Source organism: Tachypleus tridentatus, chromosome 13 (genome assembly GCF_004210375.1).
Source record: "Tachypleus tridentatus isolate NWPU-2018 chromosome 13, ASM421037v1, whole genome shotgun sequence".
Lineage (NCBI taxonomy): Eukaryota > Metazoa > Arthropoda > Merostomata > Xiphosura > Limulidae > Tachypleus > Tachypleus tridentatus.
The window spans coordinates 234699398-234721521 of NC_134837.1; the positions used below are offsets into that span (position 1 = coordinate 234699398).

Here is a 22124-nt window from a genome sequence, read left to right on the forward strand (position 1 = left end):
ACACCTTAGATCCGTGCATCAGCACTATTTGAAATATAAAAATAGATAATTTCCTACCCCATGACACCCATCAAACGAATCGGTTAAATAGTAGGTTTTACTAGCTTGTTAATGATGTAGTCCTTTAATGCACATACTCGGTAGAGATATATTTCTCTAGAGGATTTTATTTACTGTTTGTTTGTTTTTTTGTTTTTGAATTTTGCGCAAAGCTACTCGAGGGCTATCTGCGCTAGCCGTCCCTAATTTAGCAGTGTAAGACTAGAAGGAAGACAGCTAGTCATCACCACCAACCGCAAACTCTTGGGCTACTCTTTTACCAACGAATAGTTGGATTGACCGTCACATTATAACGCCCACCACGGCTGGGAGGGCGAGCATGTTTAATGTGAACGGGATTCGAACTCACGACGCTCGGATTACGAGTCGAACGCCTTGATACGCTTGGCCATGCCGGTCCCATTTTACTTACTGCCAAGCTGATTTTGATAATGGATATTAATATCTAGTAAACTAGTTATTTATGTTCTTTTTCTTTTACTTGATATTTTTTTATTTACTGTGAACTTTACTTGCTTAATAAAGATTACTTGATATGCTTTACTTGTTCACGAACTAGTTATTTAATTGGTGCTATTTTTTCCAACTAGTTCTTAAATAGATTGTAGTTCGTTACGAAGTGTTTCTTTCGTGTATTTTCTTTTTTGACAAATTGTTTCAATATTTTTTTGCTTATTGATTATTAGATGATCTCACTCGTTAATCTTGCAGTTAATTTGGTGATAGCTTCATACGCGCACACAGCTTTTTAAGCTAAACATGTTATTAGTTTATGCTTTCGTTCATATTAAACTTACATAAAACGTGATGTTAATTAAGTTTTGTACATTACTCAAGTTACTTTGAAATTACTTATTCGAACAACATAATTTTCACATGATTACAATTATCATTTACATTTCTTTCTACATTTACGTCTCATTATGTCAATAAAGTTATAAGAATTTGATTGAGTTGTGCTACCTACTGTAGCTTTCATTTTCAAAAGGAATTCTAATTATTTCCATTTTATAATATATCCTCTAGCTAAACATTTTTTATGGCTCAAGAGTTTTTATACATATGATATCACGTATTAAAACCTTTAGGAATCATTTGTAATTCTCAGTTACCAAAAAATTTACAGGGAAAAATAAATAAAACACACAATGTAATTTTACAAAATACATTAACCATAAAAGTTGTATTATTTTCACGTGTCGAACTTCCGTTAAATCTGAAACTTGTTTTCATTCGCCTGAGAAATAATACCTTTTACTTCGAGTTTTCAAGATTTAATGACATGGAACCAGTATTTGAAATGCTGAGTTACAACAATTATCTTTATTTTAGTTTAAAGTTCCACCGAAATGAAGAAAATATTTTCCTGCAACTCTTATGTTCTCTGCTCTGTATTGTTTATCATATTATTTTGATTGATTATAATAGGAATAAAAACAAATAATGATCCCCTTATACGTCAGAATGCAGGTCATCTATTAAATTTAACTTCTATCCATAATATTCCATGGACAGCTGAGAGTTGTATAGCATACCCTTGTTCAAAGCTAGGCATATCATAATTTTGGATGGAGGTTTTATTTGTTTTCGACAATGAGCTAGGTATACAACACTTGCTTGGAAAATTTATACAAATAACACAATGTAACAAAATTTTTACTTTTTCTTGTTCCTGGGCAGAAAGTATTATTTCCCAATTGGTTATGCCTAAAGTAAATGAAAAAAACCTATTTTTCTCTTCAAACTTTGCTTTTGTGATCTGGGTAATGAAATTTTCAAATTTACCTATTTTCAAAACATTCCAGGTAGATTCAGTGCTGAGTATCTGATACAGAATATTCTTGAACTTACAAGAATTTTCTAGAACTTTCCCTGGTAATATATATACAGGGACTCACCACTCACCACTTCAGTTTAGTTATAGCTGCCTAAGTGAACATATAGACCTATCTGATTTTATCAGATATGGCATCAAGAAGTTGCAAGCATTCTCCAGACCCATTCTGCTGTGTATTTAGCCAATTTATCAAGGCAAGAGCGAGAAGGTACTCCGTGACAGCATCTGCTCAAATGTGTGAAGCCTACAAGGCATATTTCGGCATGACTGTTGGGGATCAAGACAAACCCTGGGCACCTCATTTTACCTGGGAGAATTGCAAAAAACTAGAAGATAAGACGGAGGATTTTTCTTGCTTGAATGGTAAGATTTTATATTATACAAAATTTAGACATTTTAAAATTTAAATATCATTCAGTGCACCTCAAAGAAGAATACAATAGCGTCAATACCTTGCTAGAAGCCTTGAGGAATGATGAGTATGGCTGGAAAGTTATTGAAGACTTCAAAATGGTAGCATTCCTGATGGGTTTTCAAGGAGGCTTTACCAAGTTTTCCTGTTATCTTTGCCTTTGGGACAGCAGGAACACCGCAGAACACTACAAAAGGAAACACTGGCCACAATGGACCGAGTTCTCTATGAGAAGGCATAATATCAAGTGTGAGCCACTAGTGGACCTCCAGAAGGTATTGTTCCCACTATTGCACATAAAATTGGGTCTTACGAAATAATTTCACAGGAAAGAGACTGCAGCCTTCAAGTACCTTCGAGACTTCTTCCTTAAGCTGTCTGAGGCAAAGGTCAAAGTTAATGTTTTTGTCGAACCACAAATAAAGATGATCCTGGAGTACACATAATTCCACAAGAAGCTTGGTAGAAAGTAAAAAATGCTTAGAGCAGCTTTGTTGCAGTGGTTCGGGGCTTCTTAGGCAGTCACAAGGCCAAAAAGTATGTGGAACTGGTTGAGGATCTGGTAAAGAACTACGGCAATGGGCTGCAGGATATCCCTGAAAGTCCATATCTTTGACGTTCATCTTGATAAATTCAAGGAGAACATGGGAGCATACTCAGAGGAGCAAGACGAGCGCTTCTACCAAAATATGCTGAATTTTGAACGCCGATAACAAGTAACATATAACGACAACATGGTGGGAGGCTATATTTGGGGACTGATACGTGAAAGTGATTTACATTAAAATCGGAAATCTCGAAAAACTACTCACTTCTAAACATTTTTGTTCAATTTTGTATAATTTTAGTATAAATGGATGTAAATCTTGATTCATATGTTGTTTTATTCAGACTTTATGTAAAGGAAAATCTGCAAATTTACCCGTTTTACATAGAAAATAGGTTAATTTCTAAATTTCATTATCCAGGTCACAAAAGCAAACTTTGAAAGGATAATGGCCATTTTCTGTACTTTTACAACATAAGCAATTACGAAATAACACATACTATCCAGGAACAAAATTTGTGTTACATAGTGTAATATGCTGATTTATACCTTTTTTGCACCTAAATACATTGCACTATTACTCCACAAGAAACTTGAAAGAAACTTTTTTTGTCGTGAATATCAGATAAACAAATTGTGAACTTATATTTCATTTTACACAGTTGTAGCTGTACGTTTCAACTTTTTATTTCAAAACATAGTGCTCATTAAATTTGCTTTCATGTTTGATGTTTAACTCATTTTTATGCAGTTACTATATTATAATCTGTTAGAAACTGCTTTTCATGGTTCAAGACGATTCTGAAAAAGAAACGGGTATACAAATCATTCGATTCTTCTTAAGGTTTGAGGTTCTGAAACATTTTTCATCTTAAAGAATTTTCTTGAGTTATAAGATTTACAAATCTAATTCATAGATGCTTAATATCAGAACTACAGGGTGTTCGGAAAGTCACTGTGCACTTATATATTTATTAACATACATGTTTCAATATAGAATACAGGAGGTAAATATAAATAACAATTATAAACAATGTTGAAAGTGACCCCCGTTGGCATCAATACAGGTTTGGATCGTTCGTATTTTGTTTCTAAACACTGCTATCAGTTGCTGGCTTGAAATAGACTGAACGGTCATATGATTACAAAACTGCAAAGTGACTTTCCGAACAACCTGTATGACGGATTTACTAGTATATATCTATTATATCGACATTTGCTTAAGTTAAATTTATATTTAGAATGTACGTAATTTATACTTTTAAATCTGTACTGCGAAATTCCCACCCATTTAGTAAGACTGTAGAAGATTCTCGAGTGTGAGAATCAACAGTGTGTGTGTACGTAAACACGAACGTTTCGCCAGTATTGTTGAGGAGGCATAAATTTATATAAACTCATCTTTCCCACAAGTGTAACCAACACAACCTGCTAAGAGACAATATATATTATTAGCTTGTTGTGGTTATCATACTATAATCAATCCTCTGAAACTACAACTGTGATTAACGCTTATTAAATGGGAACTTCAGATGTTTGACCAGGAACATTTATATGTTTCGAACGTTACAAACCGTTAAATTTCAACAGATTCACATCGGAAATTAGTATTTTTACAAAGACGTTATATAGTTTCAGCGATGAAAAACTTAATGTTTAATCAATGAATTACACAGAACTAGCTGTTCAGTGAATTGTATCTACATCGGCTTGAAATTAACTCGCTCATCGTGATCCCTCGATAAGACGTCAAGTTCCAGACTAAAAAGAAGACTCGCCATTCAGGTTAACCTGAAGATGACTTAAGAAGGTCGAAACGTTGTTCTCTGCTTTCTTAGTAAGTGTAATATCCATCCATACCAGCCAGCCTGATATTTTTACTTCAAGTGGGTTTATTGTCATCACGAAAAACTCACTATTGTTTTAAGTTTATAAAACTTTTGTATACAGAACATTATCTTAAGAAACCGTTATTGTAAAGTGTGTTATCATTTTTATATTACAATATATTTGTATTAAAAAGAAAACTGAGTGTTTTCTTGGCTAACATCATGAATCAGATGTATAACAACATTTAATTAATTTATAATTTTAAATTATCACTTAACTCAGTTTCACGTTATTTAAAATTATAATACGTAAGCGGACACCCTAACAATAATTTGAATTGTCTGTTGAGAAAAGACTACGATTTAAGAGACTGTCTTTTAAAAACTAGTTGTTAATGAACCCTTATTTATGTATAGGATGAAACAAACATGCACTATATTAATGTCTTCGTATAATATCTGACAAAATTAAAACATTCAGTCGTAACTTAGTCGTCCTCCACAATGGTTCAGAAGTAAGTCTAATGGCTTATAACGCAACAATTCGGGATTCGATATCAAGGGTAGTTCATAATACAAATAACCCTTCTTTGTAGCTTTGGGATAAACAACAAAAATGCCCCCTTGGTGGCACAAAGGCATGTATGCGAACTAACAACGCTAGACTGCAGGTTTTGATACCCGTGGTGGCAAAGCACAGATAGTTCATTGAGCAGTTTTGTGATCAATTACAAACAATAAACAACAAACATACAATTATAACATGAAATATTATCTGTATGAAACATCGAAGAATCTAGCTTAGTATTAAAACCGTATAATATGCAGCATAGTGATCTTGTTCTGAACAGAACGACACCATCTTATATGTACATTTATATGTCTTTGTTTATAATGTTTAAATTCACTTAATAGTTAATTTTAAGCGGATATTTCATATTCAAATTCCACCAAGTAGGGATTTTTATTACTTTGTTTAAATCTTAATTCATCATAGAAAATATTTAAGTTAGGATTTAAACTACTTCTGTCCGGCATGGCCAGGTGGGTTAAGGTGTGCGACTCGTAATCCGAGGGGCGCGGGTTTGAATCCCCGTTGCGCTAAACATGCTCGTCATTTCAGCCGTGGGGCGTTATAATGTGACGATCAATCGCATTATTCGTTGGTAAAAGAGTAGCCCAAGAGTTGTCTGTGGGTGGTGATGACTAGCTGCTTTCCCTCTAGTCTTACACTGCTAAATTAAGGACGGCTAGCGCAGATAGCCCTCGAGTAGCTTTGCGCGAAATTCAAAACACAAACAATTATTTTTTTTATATTTAATTACAGAGACTTGGTATCACAGATATTATATTGCTTAAATATTATGGGAAATTCTCTGATTAAATCTGGATTTCTTGCTAATTTGTTTATATTTATGTTTCAAATATTAGTTATCATATTTACAGTAAGTTTTTGAATATTGGGAAAAGTACAAAAATCGTTATAGATTAAAATAGGGTTAACATCATAATACATACAAACACCAGTAATAGTCTGTGGGCCCGACATTGCCAGGTGGTTAAGGCACTCGACTTGTAATGCAAGGGTCGCGGGTTCGAATCTTCGTCACACCAAACATGTTTACCCTTTCAGCCGTGGGGGCGTTACAATGTGACGGTCAATCTCTCTATTCGTTGATAAAAGAATAGCCCAAGAGTTGGCGATGAGTGATGACGACTAGCTTCCTTCCCTTTAGTCTTATCCTGCTAAATTAGGGACGGCTAGTGCAGTTAGCCCTGAGGTAGCTTTGAGCGAAATTCAAAAATAAACCAAATAAATAATTGTCTGTATCAAACAAGTTAAATATATTTTCAACCCAACAGATGATGCTAAAATACATTATTCTTGATGTTTTATAATACATATGTTAGTGCAATCTATTAATGTTTCTCAATGTGGGTAAGATCTTTTTTTAAAACTCTAGTCAAACATTTATAAGCATTGTTTTACAAAAAGCTGTATTTATATTCTTTTGTTCTTCGTTACAACAATTAATAAATAGCAGAGTCAGATAATTGAATATGTAGAAATGTTCCTTTGATAAACAGTTGTTTGTAGTTCATTTTTGGGAGGATTATTTTCCGCACGGTTTCAGTCTGTGAAGATTTACCAAGAAGTGTATTTGAACATACTGTAGAAGTATGTACAAGCCAAAATTCTAAGATTACAAATATAAATATAAAACGTTTTTTCTTCTAATATTAGAAAAATGATAAACATTCTTTATTCATACATATCTGTTATAATATAATTCTGTTTTAGAAATCACATTCTTAAACATTTAATTAGATTTTATTTTCAGAATCAACATTAAACAGCATTACCATCATATAAGGAACAAACAATAGATTGTTCTTCAAAAGACTTCAATTCTTAACGAATTTATCACCATAAGAAAAAAATAAAATGTGTTTTATTAAAAACACATGTATAACATTCGAAAAAATAAAACATTCAATCATAGCTTAACACTCACCAACTGTGGCTCAGAATAATTCAACATTGGATTTTATAAGTGTATTTAACTATGCAATTGTTGTCACCACAAACAATAAATCTCCTACTTTTATTTTGTAATAACAATTGAATCCAGTTTAAGTGAAAATTCGTTTTTTAATCAGTTGAAAAACACTCATCAGTAAGAAGTGAACTTGAAAATTAAACAGGTTATGGCCAACATTTTGACCAACAAGTTGTTCAAGACACAGATATTTGGCTGAACAGTAAGAAGAGCAAACTGTTTTAATGAAAAGAGAAAGTTTTAGCAATATATTATTAAACATAATAAATATCCATGTGGAAAGGTACTATTTACTAATATTAATTCTAAAATTAAGCTTAAGTGAAAAATAAAATTAAAGCTTAGCAAATACCGTCATAAGTCCAGAAGCTTACCGCTGTCCAACCAGCAAATTGTAGGAATTATTTGTGCCTACTGTAATGAAATTTTGACATTTAAACAAAACGTTAATGTAAAAAAAACAAAAAAACACGTCTTAGTTTCTGCTACATTGTGTTGTGTTACGCTGTAGTAACAGTTGAATAACTTATAGAAAGAATTTACGAAACTAAATAACATTTTCTATTTATGGATAAACACGTAAATATCCTCAAAACTTTCTGCTAGGTTTGCCTAGTCTTATCTGATGGGAATTTTTGAATAGAATCATACAATAAGATAAATAAATACAAAGGTTTTCAATTTTCAGTTTTGTTTCTGTTATTATGAGATATCCTCATTTAGGTTTATTGTTTTTGTTCTTTAAATTGAATGTCTTATTTGAATTCTTTGTGTCTTGGTAATCTATCAACTTTATTTTTTTACTGAATTGTTATTATATGATTACGATTTTGTCAAGCTTCAGTTTTATTTTTACTTAACTTGATATTAGCCTTATTGAACGGCATATTAGATAATATGTAATCTATTTTAAAAGCATATGGTTGAGAAATTCCCTCTAACAACCAGTTGTGTTTTGCTTCAAGAGAGTTTGCAATTTTGTCAACCGGAAGATGACCTAAGAAGGTTGAAACGTTGTTCTGTACTTTGTTCTAATTGAAATTTTAATACCAATACCAGTCATCTTGAGAATACATTTTTACCTCAAGTGGGTTTTTTCTCATCAAGAGTTTCAATTTAATTATAATTTTTAGAACATCTAATTTAATAAGACATACGAGTTGTTTTATTTTGGGAGAGTAATGTACAAATTTTAATCAGCACAGCTAAAATTAAATAAATATAATACACCACGGTCAATACGTTTTTCAGTCTTTGGCAAAGAATAATATTCTGCAAAGTTTTAAAGAGATCAATAAATGTAACAACGCACAAGCAAACTGGTTATGATCCCTATAGTACACGCTTTTCCAAATAAATTATTTATTTCACATATTTATCCGATACATTTCATTGTTTTGTGTTTATACTTCAAAGGCATTAAAATTTCAGTTTTCAAGTTTTAAAAAAAGAGAAATAGAAAGAGAGAGAGAGAGAATGTTCCAACAATAACATGTTTACTGACTTCACATAAACGAAATCACTTCCAGAACGATATACTTCGATTGTGTTTCTTTAGTAGTTCACAGAAAATTTCCAGATCTTCCTTTTTTGAATTTTTCTATGGTTAATATCCTATAATATGACTTTATTAGACAGCTGTTGAAATAACAGGTCTCTTCCGTTCCGTTTTTTCCCACTTAAAAAAATAAGAATATTTGTTATAAACTAGTATAATGATTTTTCTACATAACTTAGCGATACCGGTATTACCTGAATGAGATTATTAAATAAAAATATTTGAACTCACTTCGCATACACACACAGAAACAATACAAAGTTACTATTCAATTTCAGTTTAAGATCAGCTTTTTCCCTGAAGAGCAAATCAGTAACTTTTCAATTGAAGACCTCAATACCTCTCTGTGATTCCAAATGATTTTCATTTAATCCTTGCACCTGCCACCATGAAATGTGCTATTTTTTTAAAAAGAGGTGCGGGAAGTAGATTTTTAATATAAACAAATTTGAAAAGCATATTAAACTATCCGTAACATTTAGTGAACATATGACAATGTTTGATTAGAAACTGTCTTCCCCATTAGTGTAATGTCTCAAATACGAAGCGTAGATTGTTTAAGTAATGATAAATTTATCATCAGCAATGAGGTACTTGAAAATGTGGAACTTATTCATCTTGTCGCTCAATTATTAAATGTTGTCCCAGAGACTGGTTTCCTGTATGAGGAATCATTACCAGTGGCAAAGTCAAGAGATAACATGTTGGAGGGTGCAGAAAGATCACAGACCCTAAATGAGATCAACATATTTAAATTTAGCCATAGTAGTGACCACCTGCTAAAGCTACCCAACTTAGACATGACTTACCAAACACAAGTCAGAATTTTTATAAATACAACCTCAAGAAGCTGACATGACAGCGAAACCACAGCCAAGGTTATTATTACCAATTATTGGTATTATTGTAATCACAGTCTCTTAATGACTTCAGGAATCTCCATTTTTGTTCCTCCCCAATAACACAGCGACATGTCTGCCGACTGACAAAGCTAAAAACCGGGTTTCGATACCTATGGTGGACAGAGCACAGATAGCCATTTGTGTAGCTTTGTACTTAATTTAAAACAACAACATCAGTCCTTTTTGTTATGCATTAGTTTCCACTGCTTAAACGGTATATTAAACACTCGATCGATGCATAAATGGTATATAATATGAAACTCTTCTTGGTTAGAAATTTTGGGTAGTATGTTTCAGCTTAGTTCCAAACTATAATAAATAATACACAATAATAGTCAAATATTTTCTATTTAATTATTAAAGATTTCGTCGAAAGTCATTTTGAAGAACAACAATAAACAAACAAAGAAATATTTTCTGGAAAGTCAATGCTAATATTATTTATAAAAAAGGGCTAATCACTATTATAAATTATATTGAATACGTTTTCTAAATATTATTGTGATTTCTGTAAGAGGAAGAAATATGTGTAGTCAATCGTATATTAATAATTTCAGTTTTAATATCTTGACTACATGTGAAACTTATTTTCTGATGGGAATTAAGAAGAGATGTATTGTGTAAAAGATACTACAACTGGACATGTCATACGTACTATGGGCAATTAAGTATGGGTATGTTGAGCAATATTTGACGATCCTTTCCGTCTGTATTTAACTTTCAGCTAGATACGTATTTCACAAAGTCAATAGTATATTGGCTGCTGGAACTGGATTAGCTCTGGTTAGATCAATACCACATGACAAAAAAGACCAATTCTATGCCACCAGCTTCAGAGCTTTAATGTAGTAAAATCTTCTCCAGAAGTAAATATAGTGTAACTATATAAAATATAGTGAAGCAAATGATTTTTTACCAAGAAATATAAAATAATCCAAGTAGAGCTTGTTTACAGCAAATTAACAACGTAGGTTAAATGTAGTATCACGTGAAAATGTATTTTTGCTTATTAATAGAAAATCTAGACTTGTTCATGATAATCGAAACTGTATCTTATACACAGCGTTATTTTTGTACAATGTTTATCTGACTTTTGAAGTTTAAAAACATCAATAGGTAACTTAGCTTTTTATTTAAAGCATAAGACATCATGTGATGAACGTTAAATGAAGGTTAAGACATTCAAACAAACAAAAAAAACGGAAAACAGAAAGCATTTCTTGCCATATTCAATGTTTTATCTTTTTAATTCAACAAACTTCATAAATTATCACTTAAAAGTAACAGTTATTTTAGGGATATATTTCAATGATATCACAGTAAAAAGTGTGTGAGAAACATATTAAACGTTATAAACTATAAAATATCGACAGTTTCGAATGTGCTCTACAATTTCACGTTGTCTTTTAGCAACAAAAACTGTCAACGACACTTAGTTGAACCAGAAACTCTAAATTCCCTAAATAATGCAGGTAATATCAAAGTTTTTTAGCTTGAATTAATTTTGGAAGAAAGTGATATTAGAATAGCTTTTGACTAAGAATTTTCGACGACATTTTGTATTAAATTCTTTTTTGGCTTTGCAATCAGTTTGATAGCTACAATGAAGAAAAATGGCATTATTTTTTATCTCATACTTACTGTCTTTATTTATGCTAAGAAACTCTCGTTTTAACACATTATCCACTTGTACTTACATTTTTTTTCTCTTGAATCATTGGTATTGTGTTATATAAAGGTCTTGCTTCTTATTTTAGTGCGTTACTCTATTAGACGTTAGGTTACTTTTAACAGTGTTAGAACACCTGTATGGAATTCTGCAATTATTATTATTTTATATTTATTTGAAAAGCCTTCATTTTTATTCCGTGGCCAATGGATAATGGCTTTATATTATTGTTAGCTGCCTTTTCTTTGTCACCATTAATCAAATTTGTTCTTTTTTTCCTCTCTCTCTCTCTATCTAAAAAGACAATTCGTAATATAATTTGTGGAGAACGGAGTTCTTGAAATCATATTGAAGTGTTGCCAGGTGGCACATTCTATAGACTCTTAAAAACAAAGAAACAATAAGTGTTTTAATCTATTGATATTGGAATTAAAATAATTCGTTTGTTTTTGTTATACAGAAATTGTTATTCAGGCTACCAATGTTAAAATTATTACGTTTTCCTCATTCAACTTTAAATTTGACAGAGGTGTAGGTGATAAATTTCTTCCAAAAGTTTACAAGATCACTTCTTTCGTTTGACCACAGAAAAAATCATCAACATATTGCAACCATGACATCTGTGGAAGATTCCTATTTATGATAATGTTGAACAGTACTGAAAAAATTAGGTTTCTAGTGGCCATTTTGTGTATCTGTTTAAGATGTTTCCATGTTATAATAAAAAAAAAAACCTTGTTCCATGAAAACAAAGAAAGGGCCTTCGACTATAATATGAAACCACTTTATGGGCCACAAGACAAAGTCTGAGCCTTTTTAAAAATATTAAGGAAGAATTATTTTAAAATCACATACGGATATTAGAACATTATTAAAGATAACTTAATATTAAATAGACCCACACCCGTAAAACAAGAAAATACCTCAAAAAGGTGTTTATATAATTCCATTGTACTCCTGTGAGAAAAGTTATGTAGGTGAAAGTAGAGTATTGACATGAGTGTTTCTGAATATAAAAAAAAGACTCTAAATATTAAAACACAAACAATGCCAATTTCCGTCACATCAGAGATTCTCATTTTATACAAAGCGATAAATACATAACAAAGTAGAATCGTCGAAAATGGCTTAATTAAATATGTCTAATTTGTATCCTCCTCACTTTAAATTAAACAGCTTGCTAACTACCTGAGTCATAAGAATATGCAATGTTACGGGTTAACGTAGGCTTTGTCAAACTGATTATTTGATTGCTTAGAATTAAGCACAAAGCTTGACAAAGGGCTATCTGTGCTGTGCTCACCATGGGTATCGGAACCCGATTTCTAGCGGTGTGAGTCCGGAAACATGAATCTGTCTAAACTTGTTTTACTATAATTCTAAACATTTCCAGTTCATTCTGATGACTTTTTTATTTATTTTTTAACGCGCTACTATGTTATTTCATGACGGTGTAACACTGAATTACTGAGAAATATTTATTTAGTTATCGCAAGCTTCAAGTTTGAATAAATAAGAAAAGAAACCTAAAATATAAGTTATCTACTGAATAATTTTTAATTATTTTGTTTTTTTATATAGATGTTTTCCTCAGGGCAGAAAAACATTAAATATTATACACGTCCATTGGATATTGCAATATTCGAAGTATTCACTAAATGTGTTAAATATTAGCGTATAGTGTAAGATCCTTAAACATACTATTATAATCGTCTCTACACATACAATTAGAGCTTCTTCTTTGTAGTAAATTCTTCGAAAACACTAAACAACACAAAACCACAGAACAATTTTTAATTTTTATTCAATTTTATGCGATATTAATAAATTTGATCAGAAAAAGTGTATGGTATCATTTAGTTATTATCTATTTTAATAGGTTAATATATGTATAAAATAAGTATGATGTGGCTGACAGTAATTCCTTTATCATCAGCTTATGATAACGGCGATCTCTATTATCCACGGTTCTTATCCAGTAATTAAAGAGACACATAGAGATTAATAAATATGCTGTTCTAACATATATAACAATATAAGACATTTAAGCGGCTTAAAATGCCTGATATGTCACTATTTTAGAGTGATCGCCGTTTTTATTTTGCGCGTGATAAATGGCATGCATACTCACCTTTATTTCGTTTTTAAGGCTTTCCATTAATGGCGTCTCAACAGAATAACCATCTAACCCTTCCGCATTCTCAAAGTCTGGACAGGATCGAAGACTGTTGTTTACCAGACGGTCAACTTGCACGTATTCTGTTTGATTATTTCTCTTCAGTACGTACGCTTTGTTTTCGGGAAAGGTCACTTCATTGTATACGAGTTTATCCTGCTTTAGTTTTAAAAGAGTTTCAAGAAAACTCATGAAGCTTATTACTACAGATCAAAAGTGCGAGTAGAGACATTATTTCCTACACCAGTTCTTTGTGATTTAATTGCAAACAATGATACTTGTACAACTGTAAAATACATCAATTTTTAATAGTTGCCTCTACAAAACGTAATATAATACGAAATAAATACACGAATGAAGAAATGTTGACTATTTAAATTATGAAGTCAAACCTCTTGTTTTTCCTTAATTTTTACCGACATATGCTTCGGTTGTTTGTGAACGAAAAAATGTATTTTCAATCAACATAACAAGTCGAAAATGTTTCGATTCTACATAAAATATTTTCAGTTCTTGAATCCAAGGCAAAAACACATTATTCTAAATATCTTTTGCCACTTTATCTCTTGTCCAACTTTTAATATTAGAACTTCATCTGAATATATTCAAAACGCATTACGATGTCATAAGCAAGTATTTCATGACACTATGTTCAGAAGTTATTTTTACAGTTATATAAAGACAGACAGACAGACAAAAGCATAATAAAATAACTAACCGTTTGAGGTATAAATTCTTGATGAGTTTTCGTATATCCATAGGTTTGTTTACCGATAATTTTAAGATTCTCGTAAATCTGGTTGGTTCCCATGTCTGTCATAATAACAGATGGATTCATAAAAGTATCATCAAATTCAGTACCTATTCCGATTGAAAAAGTGCAAAAGATAAAATTTCAAAACGCAAATAAATATATTTACGGCATGTGTATGGTTTTAATTATTATGAACCATAACATGATGTATTACTTCTCAAGGCAATCTTTTTCTACCTAAAAATATCGATAACGCCTTTGTTTAATATTGATAAATATCCATTACTCTAAAGAAGGAAATAATAGCAATAAGTAATATATATTTATCTATTTTTTCTTTAAATACATTAAAGTAACATTTCAATCGTTACGTTAAAAATATCAAGAAAACATCTGACATTAAAAAATTTCCATGATCAGCTTTTACTACAAATTAAACATTTGAGAATAATCTAATATAATTGTAAATTAATCAATATAATAATATTTGTCCTGCTTGAAGAAACAAAAACTGTAGTGTGTCTTCCAAAGTGAATCGTTTTATCACAACTCAAAGTTCTATAAATTTTAATTCAACAGTTGAAAGGAAACACAGAAATATCATACGGTCAGCAATGACACATACTTAATTACCACTGAACGTAAGTAGAAAATTGTATATTTATTGCAATGCTACTAAGACTTTCTGTCATTGCCCGTAATTTCAAACTACTGACAAGTGGGAATGTATGGAACCAACATTATCCTACCATCCACTATCCACGTTGAGATTGTATTTCTTATATAAAACAGCATTTCTTACAAGTGTGGGGACTATTTAAGATAATCTAAGGATTCAGTTCTTGCACTCCGTAACTGAAATTCAGAGTTCTTCAATAATTTTAACCTATACCCACAGAAAATTAAATTTGTTACATGCATAAAGATATGATCCTCTAAAATAATTACATACTTCTTTGAAAATTCGGAAGATTCCATTCATTAATTGCAATTGTAAGCATAAATCTTAATATAAGTCTTTCGTTTTTCCTAGCAACTATCCTTTTCATAAAGCATTTTATACTATTGTATTTGCTAATATTTCTTATACTTGTCAAAATAATACTGTTTGAACAATTATAAGTGAATTTGTTCACTTATGTAATATAGAATAAAAATATGATCATTTTGAAATATTAATAAGAAAAGCTACAGCATATTTTCGAAGCTCAGTTTGTCGAAAACAATGTATGCAAACTCAAAGACTAGCAAATTACAGTTTAGCAATTAGATAACTTTCGGGTTTCAAAGTAGTATACATACTTCCAATTGTACTTCTGAAGGGAATCAAATCAGGGCACGTTTCTTCGGGCTCTGTCTGGTCAACAATGGTTTTCAAATGATCGTTTGACCTGGAAATTTATATATTTATTTTGGGGGTATTACTGTTAAACATGCTCAGATGTATGTCTTAAATGAAGCGCAAATTAAAATGAGAAAAATAACATCTCTGTTGGTAAAAATGCGTTATAAATCATTTTTATTGTGCATTATTATGAAGTCAACACATGGGTTTAGAACTAGGTAATGTTTGTGGGTTTATATCGCTACTATATTCGTAATTGAAGTGATTGAGATTTAGTAAGTGCATTGGAGTTAAAAAATTAAATGAAAGGTTGTGCGTTGAAGAAAATCTATACGAATTTCGATAATATACAATTAAAAACAAAATTATCCATACTGGTCGACAACTATACGTTATACACAGAAATGACATGGCAAATTATGCTTTCTACAGGTGGTTCCTTAATAAACAAAATGTATGCTATGAATGTAATGAGTAGTTTTGGATACATAACTCTTGCTCTTTTACTTCATGAAGATCGGAGTTTAGATCTCGGAGAAATCGATCATATATCGACGTTTATTTAGTATATTAATGATTTCCAAGAAATACCTTTTTTTAAAATGAAAAACAAAACATTCTGTACAAATCTGACGTTAGACATCGTTGTTAATACAATTTTCCTAGGATCACTATTTTATAGTATACTGTTCACGAGAAAGTAAGTAAAGTTGAAGTCTAACGAAATGTTAATGGAATACCCGAACATGTTTTTACAAGCAACTCAAACAGTAAGCTTGTTTAAGTTAGATATTAAATTTCAAAACCGAGTTTGACTGCGTTTTAACTCCAGGCACATTCTACAAACAGTGGATTTTGAATACATTTCAAGTTGGGTATGGAATTTATTATCGTGCTCAGTAGAGAAGATGCCAACAGAAAAATACTAGAATTTCGTCCAAAATGTTTTAACATTGATTTATGTGTTGACATTTCCAACGTCGGTTAATGAGCCATTTTAATACTATCTGTAGTTACTATTTGACTCCTGATTAAACTGACCGATGAATATTAATCCAAATATACCAGAACTTATTAAAGAGTGCAACTTATGAACAAATAACTAAAAATAAACTCTTTATTTAGCAACGTGAAATAATTAAAGCTTTCAAAACGACTGATAAAAAATATTTTATGTCGTCATTTTATTATTCCGTTCTAATTCTAAACTAAAATATTTTCGAAACCAGTTCTTACTCATGCACATTTCCATTTCATTTAGAAAGTATAAAGTAGTACCACAGGTTTTTCGTTAATAAGTCAACAATTACTTCGTAGTAAAATGAGATATAGCAAACATTTATGTTGCTAAGTGAAAAATAGAACACATTGTTATTTCACTAGAAAAAACTTAAATGAAGTATTCGATTTTTCTATATCTGAGAAAAAAATAAGAATAAAATTTAACAATGCATTTCAGGATGGAACCAATTACTTACTTTTGGTCATTACTTGAACCTAGTGTTACTCCTGCAAAACAAAATAGTAAACCATTATTCACAAAATTTGTGATATGAAAGATATTTCCGAGTATTTACATATTACTTCTATGATATTCGATGATAAAACACAAAATTTTCCAAAAGTTGAGCACAGATAATTTTATTCAGAAAATTGACGAAAATACAGCATGATCAAACGATGACTTTCAAATAAATTCTAGAGAAAAGTTCACAAAGACAGTTTTATAACTTCTTACTTGATCAGACTAGCAACAGAAAAATTGTTTGTTTGTTTTGGAATTTCGCACAAAACTACTCGAGGGCTATCTGTGCTAGCCGTCCCTAATTTAGCAGTGTAAGACTAGAGGGAAGGCAGCTAGTCATCACCACCCACTGACAACTCTTGAGCTACTCTTTTACCAACGAATAGTGGGATTGACCGTCACATTATAATGCCCCCACGGCTGAAAGGGCGAGCATGTTTGGCACAACCGGGATGCGAACCCGCGACCCTCAGATTACGAGTTGCACGCCTTAACACGCTTGGCCATGCCGGGACAGCAAAAGAAAAACTGCATTTGTTTGTTGTTGTTTTTTTTTGTAATTTCGCGCAAAGCTACTCGAGGGCTATCCGCGCTAGCCGTCCCTAATTTAGCAGTGTAAGACTAGAAAGAAAGCAGCTAGTCGTCACCACCCACCGCCAACTCTTGGGTTACTCTGTTACCAATAAATATTAGGATTGGCTGTCACATTATATAATGCTTCCAAGGCTGAAAGTGCGAGGATATTTGGTGTGACGGGGATTCGAAACCGCGACCCTCGGATTACGAGTCGAGCACCATAACCACCTGGCCATGTTGGGCCTAACTGCATTTGTTCAGACCACTCATTCAATGTTGACTGAAAACACTAGGTAACATCAGATTATTTAAACTGCCCAAGTCTGGCAGGTGAAAAATATAGAGTAAGTTATCTGCAAACACATGTTTATTACAAAATACGCTTACTGTTTGTCTTTTATAGAAGGTAACTAATTGTAGCTACATGTCAATATTATAAAAAAACAACTCGGTATATAAGCTTTTATTGTCCATACACATGAACTATTTATATTTTCTCTCTTTTAAACAGAAGAACTGTGTGTATTAAGAAACACGGAAAACTTTAATTCTGTTTAGAAACAAATGCTTGTGTGCAAAACGTTTATATATAAAACTTCAATCTCTTGACAGGACACTGAAATATTTTAAAGCTACAGTTATGTGTGCTCAGTAAAATATTTAATTGAAATAATAATTTTTGTCATATTTGAGAGACTATAAATATCTTAAAACAGGAAATAATTTAACAACGCTTTTCGTCTTTTCGATGAGTGATGGACTATAAAAAAGCTCAAGAACCAGAAAAACATATTTATGGAAATAATATTTTGAAAATACCTACTGACAACTTCAATGATAATTAAAATGCATAGAATATACTTTGTAATACATTCTAACTATAAAAACATTGGATCTTAACTTCAGTAATATTAGAGACGTAATAATATGTACAAGTATGGAAATACACCTGCCTTAACTTTATTTTTAAATAGAGAGAAGCAGTTTGGTATTCCTTTCGAGGCTACATTAAAAATACACAAAAAGGATTTTATTAAGTTTATTTTTTCTTTGGAACAAGTATATATCTCTGCATCCAATTTCCGCTACTCTTTCGCCAAAAAGTTTCCTACATATCCTGTCTCATCATGTTAGCTACCTAAATTCTCACCTCACCTAATAATATTTGACTGATAATTACGCATGAATATAATGCTGTTTCAGGGTGAGATATTGTTACAAACCTCTGTATCCAACATGCATCATGCAGGATTTTTCTTTTCTTGACAGGAATTTACAATGTGGTTCTCCGCACTACATATTATCCACTGTCCTGTATATACTATATTATTTTAACCTTTTTTAAAGCCTAATATATATCCACTTGACGTTAGCTCTTACCGCCCAATCAGCATTAATATAATTTTATTTCAAATGTATCCTTGTTGCAAGAGTGCAGTATTTTACTCACAAAGAAATATTTTTACCATTCAAATAAACATTCTTTTGACTTTCCATTTCAACACAGAACTAGTTACTCAGATTTTTTGACATTATCCCCAATCTCCTCCATTGAAACCAACCATCTTGTTTGCTTCTTTTTCTGTTTTGAAAACTTTTTGATTCAATCTCGCGACATGCTCTGCACTAAACACTTTCGATAGTGTCCATCCTTCTAACCTATGTCATTTCTTCTGGAAAGATGAGATGTTTGGTTAGCACAAGACACTCTTTCTAAAACCTTTAATATCCTAGTGTGTTCCATAACGGTCAGTACTCTCAACGTACTGTATGTAGAAAGTATACCATAACAATCAAGTAGTAATATTTTTCAATATTCTGGTGACATTGCTTTTGCTGCAACCTGTCTAACTATGACCATTATAAAACAAATCTTTATAGGTTAGTTATTAATCAGATGTTATCAATGCTCTTCATTCATCATGACCAAATAGTTCAGATATTATTCCACCGAAAAGATAGTTTGTCCATATCTGGCAAAAATCAAGATACCTAGTTTTACCTGTAAACCGTATGATCTTATCACCTAACCACCTTTGGTAACTGTAGTTTATGAACAATAAATGCCCATAAATGCCATTAATGTTTTTCAAAACATTAATCTAAATCAGTGTTAATAGAATTTAAAGCTATGGTGGCCATCTTACCCCACATTCACATATTTCGAATATTTTTTTTAATAATTGAGAAGAAAAAATTAGTATTAACACTGCGAGGAGTAAAATACATTTCAAATAACTGTACTTATTATGTGGTAATTAATTTTGAAATAGTGAAAAAATTATTTATTAATTGTTCCAGTAATATAAATCGACTCTGATGGTTATGGAGGAGGTACTTAAGTCATTATTCTATATTAAATTGCAAATACGTTGAGTAGCAAGTTTAGCGAGAATTTGTGTCATCTATTTTAGTTTTCGATATTATTCTCAGTTATCCAATAAACCTACACAAGATTAACTGCATGCACATTATTCTTGATAAAACCTTCTCGTCCTGAAGACTTGCATCAACGACACACTGCTTCTAAGGTGTTAGAAAGGGTGTGGGTGGATGTTTTTCTTATAGCGAAGCCACATCGGGATATCTGCTGAGTCATCCGAGGGGAATCGAGTCCCTGATTTTAGCGTTGTAAATCCGTAGAATTACCGCTGTACCAGCGGGGGACGGTTAGAAAGGGAAGGGTGATGGAGTGAGCTTAGGTATCACAATACAAATGTAGTAGAACAAGTCTCGCTGTTTTTCGCCGGAATGAAAATGGCAATATCATCCACTTATATGTATACTCAGAAATTTTGTGCAATACAAAATCTATAGCAAAGTACATTTTGATATCTTATATCATGATTCGTGATTCTTTTGGAAGTTGCTGGTGAGCAGAATATTTTCAGATCTTGATGAAACACAATAAAATTAACTATCAGTGTTTTAGATGTGTTTCTGAATTTACGTCTTTGCCTGTTTCAGCAAGTAAGTGCCATTAAGATGGAGAGAAAGCGATTTTTCTTTTGGTATGAATTATTAAGGTTAATGCAAACGTCAAAATTTTAACTGTTAAAGTCTTATTCTTCATAACATTTTCATCAAATGTAAATACAAATTTATACCATGAGTATGAATTGTGCAGAATTTGTGTTTTGTAAGCTCTTTATAGATTTAACTGCTTCTCAAAACGTCAGAAATCCAATCATAAACATTTCAAGAACATTTGAGTATAATAGTGCTTTTGTGCGGGCGTCACTAAACTTATTATTTCCTGTCAACGACCATACATCGTTATTTATAAATTCGTTTCTCACCTACTTTGATTGTTGTGTGTGTGTGTGTGTGTATTTTCTTACAGCAAAGCCACATCGAGCTATCCGCTGTGTCCACCGAGGGAATCGAACCCCTCATTTTAGCGTTGTAAATCCGAAGACTTATCAATGTCCCAGCTGAGAACTGATTGTTTTGAAGATTAACTATTCCACTGATTAATAAATTTTAATGTGGTACGAATTATTCTTTTTGTATACACAGTATGTCCTACAATTATAATTTATCATCTCTAAAAAAAACGAATGTTCATAAATCTGGGTGTAAAATGTTAACCATACCTGATGCATAAAAGTTCTCTTTTATAATTAACATGATGTGTATAATATCATTTTCATATTGTTTATGACACGTTCATGATTATTTACAACCGTTGAACCATATTTAAATACTATTTTATTCTTTTGAAATGTGCGTGTCTTTGTGTGTTTTCTTATAACAAAGCCGCATCGAGCTATCTGCTGAGTCCACCGAGGAGAACTGAACCCCTGATTTTAGCGTTGTAACTCCGTAGACTTACCGCTGTACTAGCGGGGTACTTTTTGAAATGTGACGAGATCATTTTCGACTTCTTACAAAAGTGTTACGTTTTCTTGCTACTCTTTTAATATGATAGAAAGTAAAACCTTCGAATATAATAATTATCAACAGATATATACTTTAATTCTCATTGAAGTTATTTGTTATTAAAACCATGCGAAACAAAAGCATTTGTAGACTCTTGTCCAATGTAAACAACTTTTATTTGTATGTCTTTTTGTTTACTTTTGGTGATTATTTACTCCACTGTATAAAACAACTTCTGTAGTCCAATTTGTTATTTCTCTTACTATACTTTCATCTGTTTTATCATTTTTGATAAAACCATGCGATACGAAAGCATTTGTAGACTCTTGTCCAATGTAAACAACTTTCGTTTGTATGTCTTTTTGTTTACTTTTGGTGATTATTTACTCCACTGTATAAAACAACTTCTGTAGTCCAATTTGTTATTTCTCTTACTATACTTTCATCTGTTTTATCATTTTGATAAAACAGGGTTGTATACTCTAACGTTT

The 22124-nt window shown here is 31.6% G+C and overlaps 1 protein-coding gene across 4 annotated transcripts in view; it reads right to left on the reverse strand.

The window, feature by feature from the left end:
• LOC143238779 (nephrin-like) overlaps positions 1 to 22124 on the reverse strand; it is a 175024-nt gene that overhangs the window by 66290 nt on the left and 86610 nt on the right. For 2 of the 4 annotated variants that reach the window (XM_076479323.1, XM_076479320.1), the window contains exons 11-15: positions 17129 to 17159; positions 15608 to 15696; positions 14270 to 14412; positions 13507 to 13710; positions 7143 to 8924 (exon numbers count right to left, since the gene is read on the reverse strand). In XM_076479323.1, coding sequence (XP_076335438.1) covers positions 8877 to 8924; positions 13507 to 13710; positions 14270 to 14412; positions 15608 to 15696; positions 17129 to 17159 — 515 coding nt within the window. In that variant the 3' untranslated portion in view covers positions 7143 to 8876. Of the gene's footprint in view, positions 1 to 7142; positions 8925 to 13506; positions 13711 to 14269; positions 14413 to 15607; positions 15697 to 17128; positions 17160 to 22124 lie in introns of those variants that run through there. The other 2 variants (XM_076479321.1, XM_076479322.1) reach the window with 2 other exon arrangements.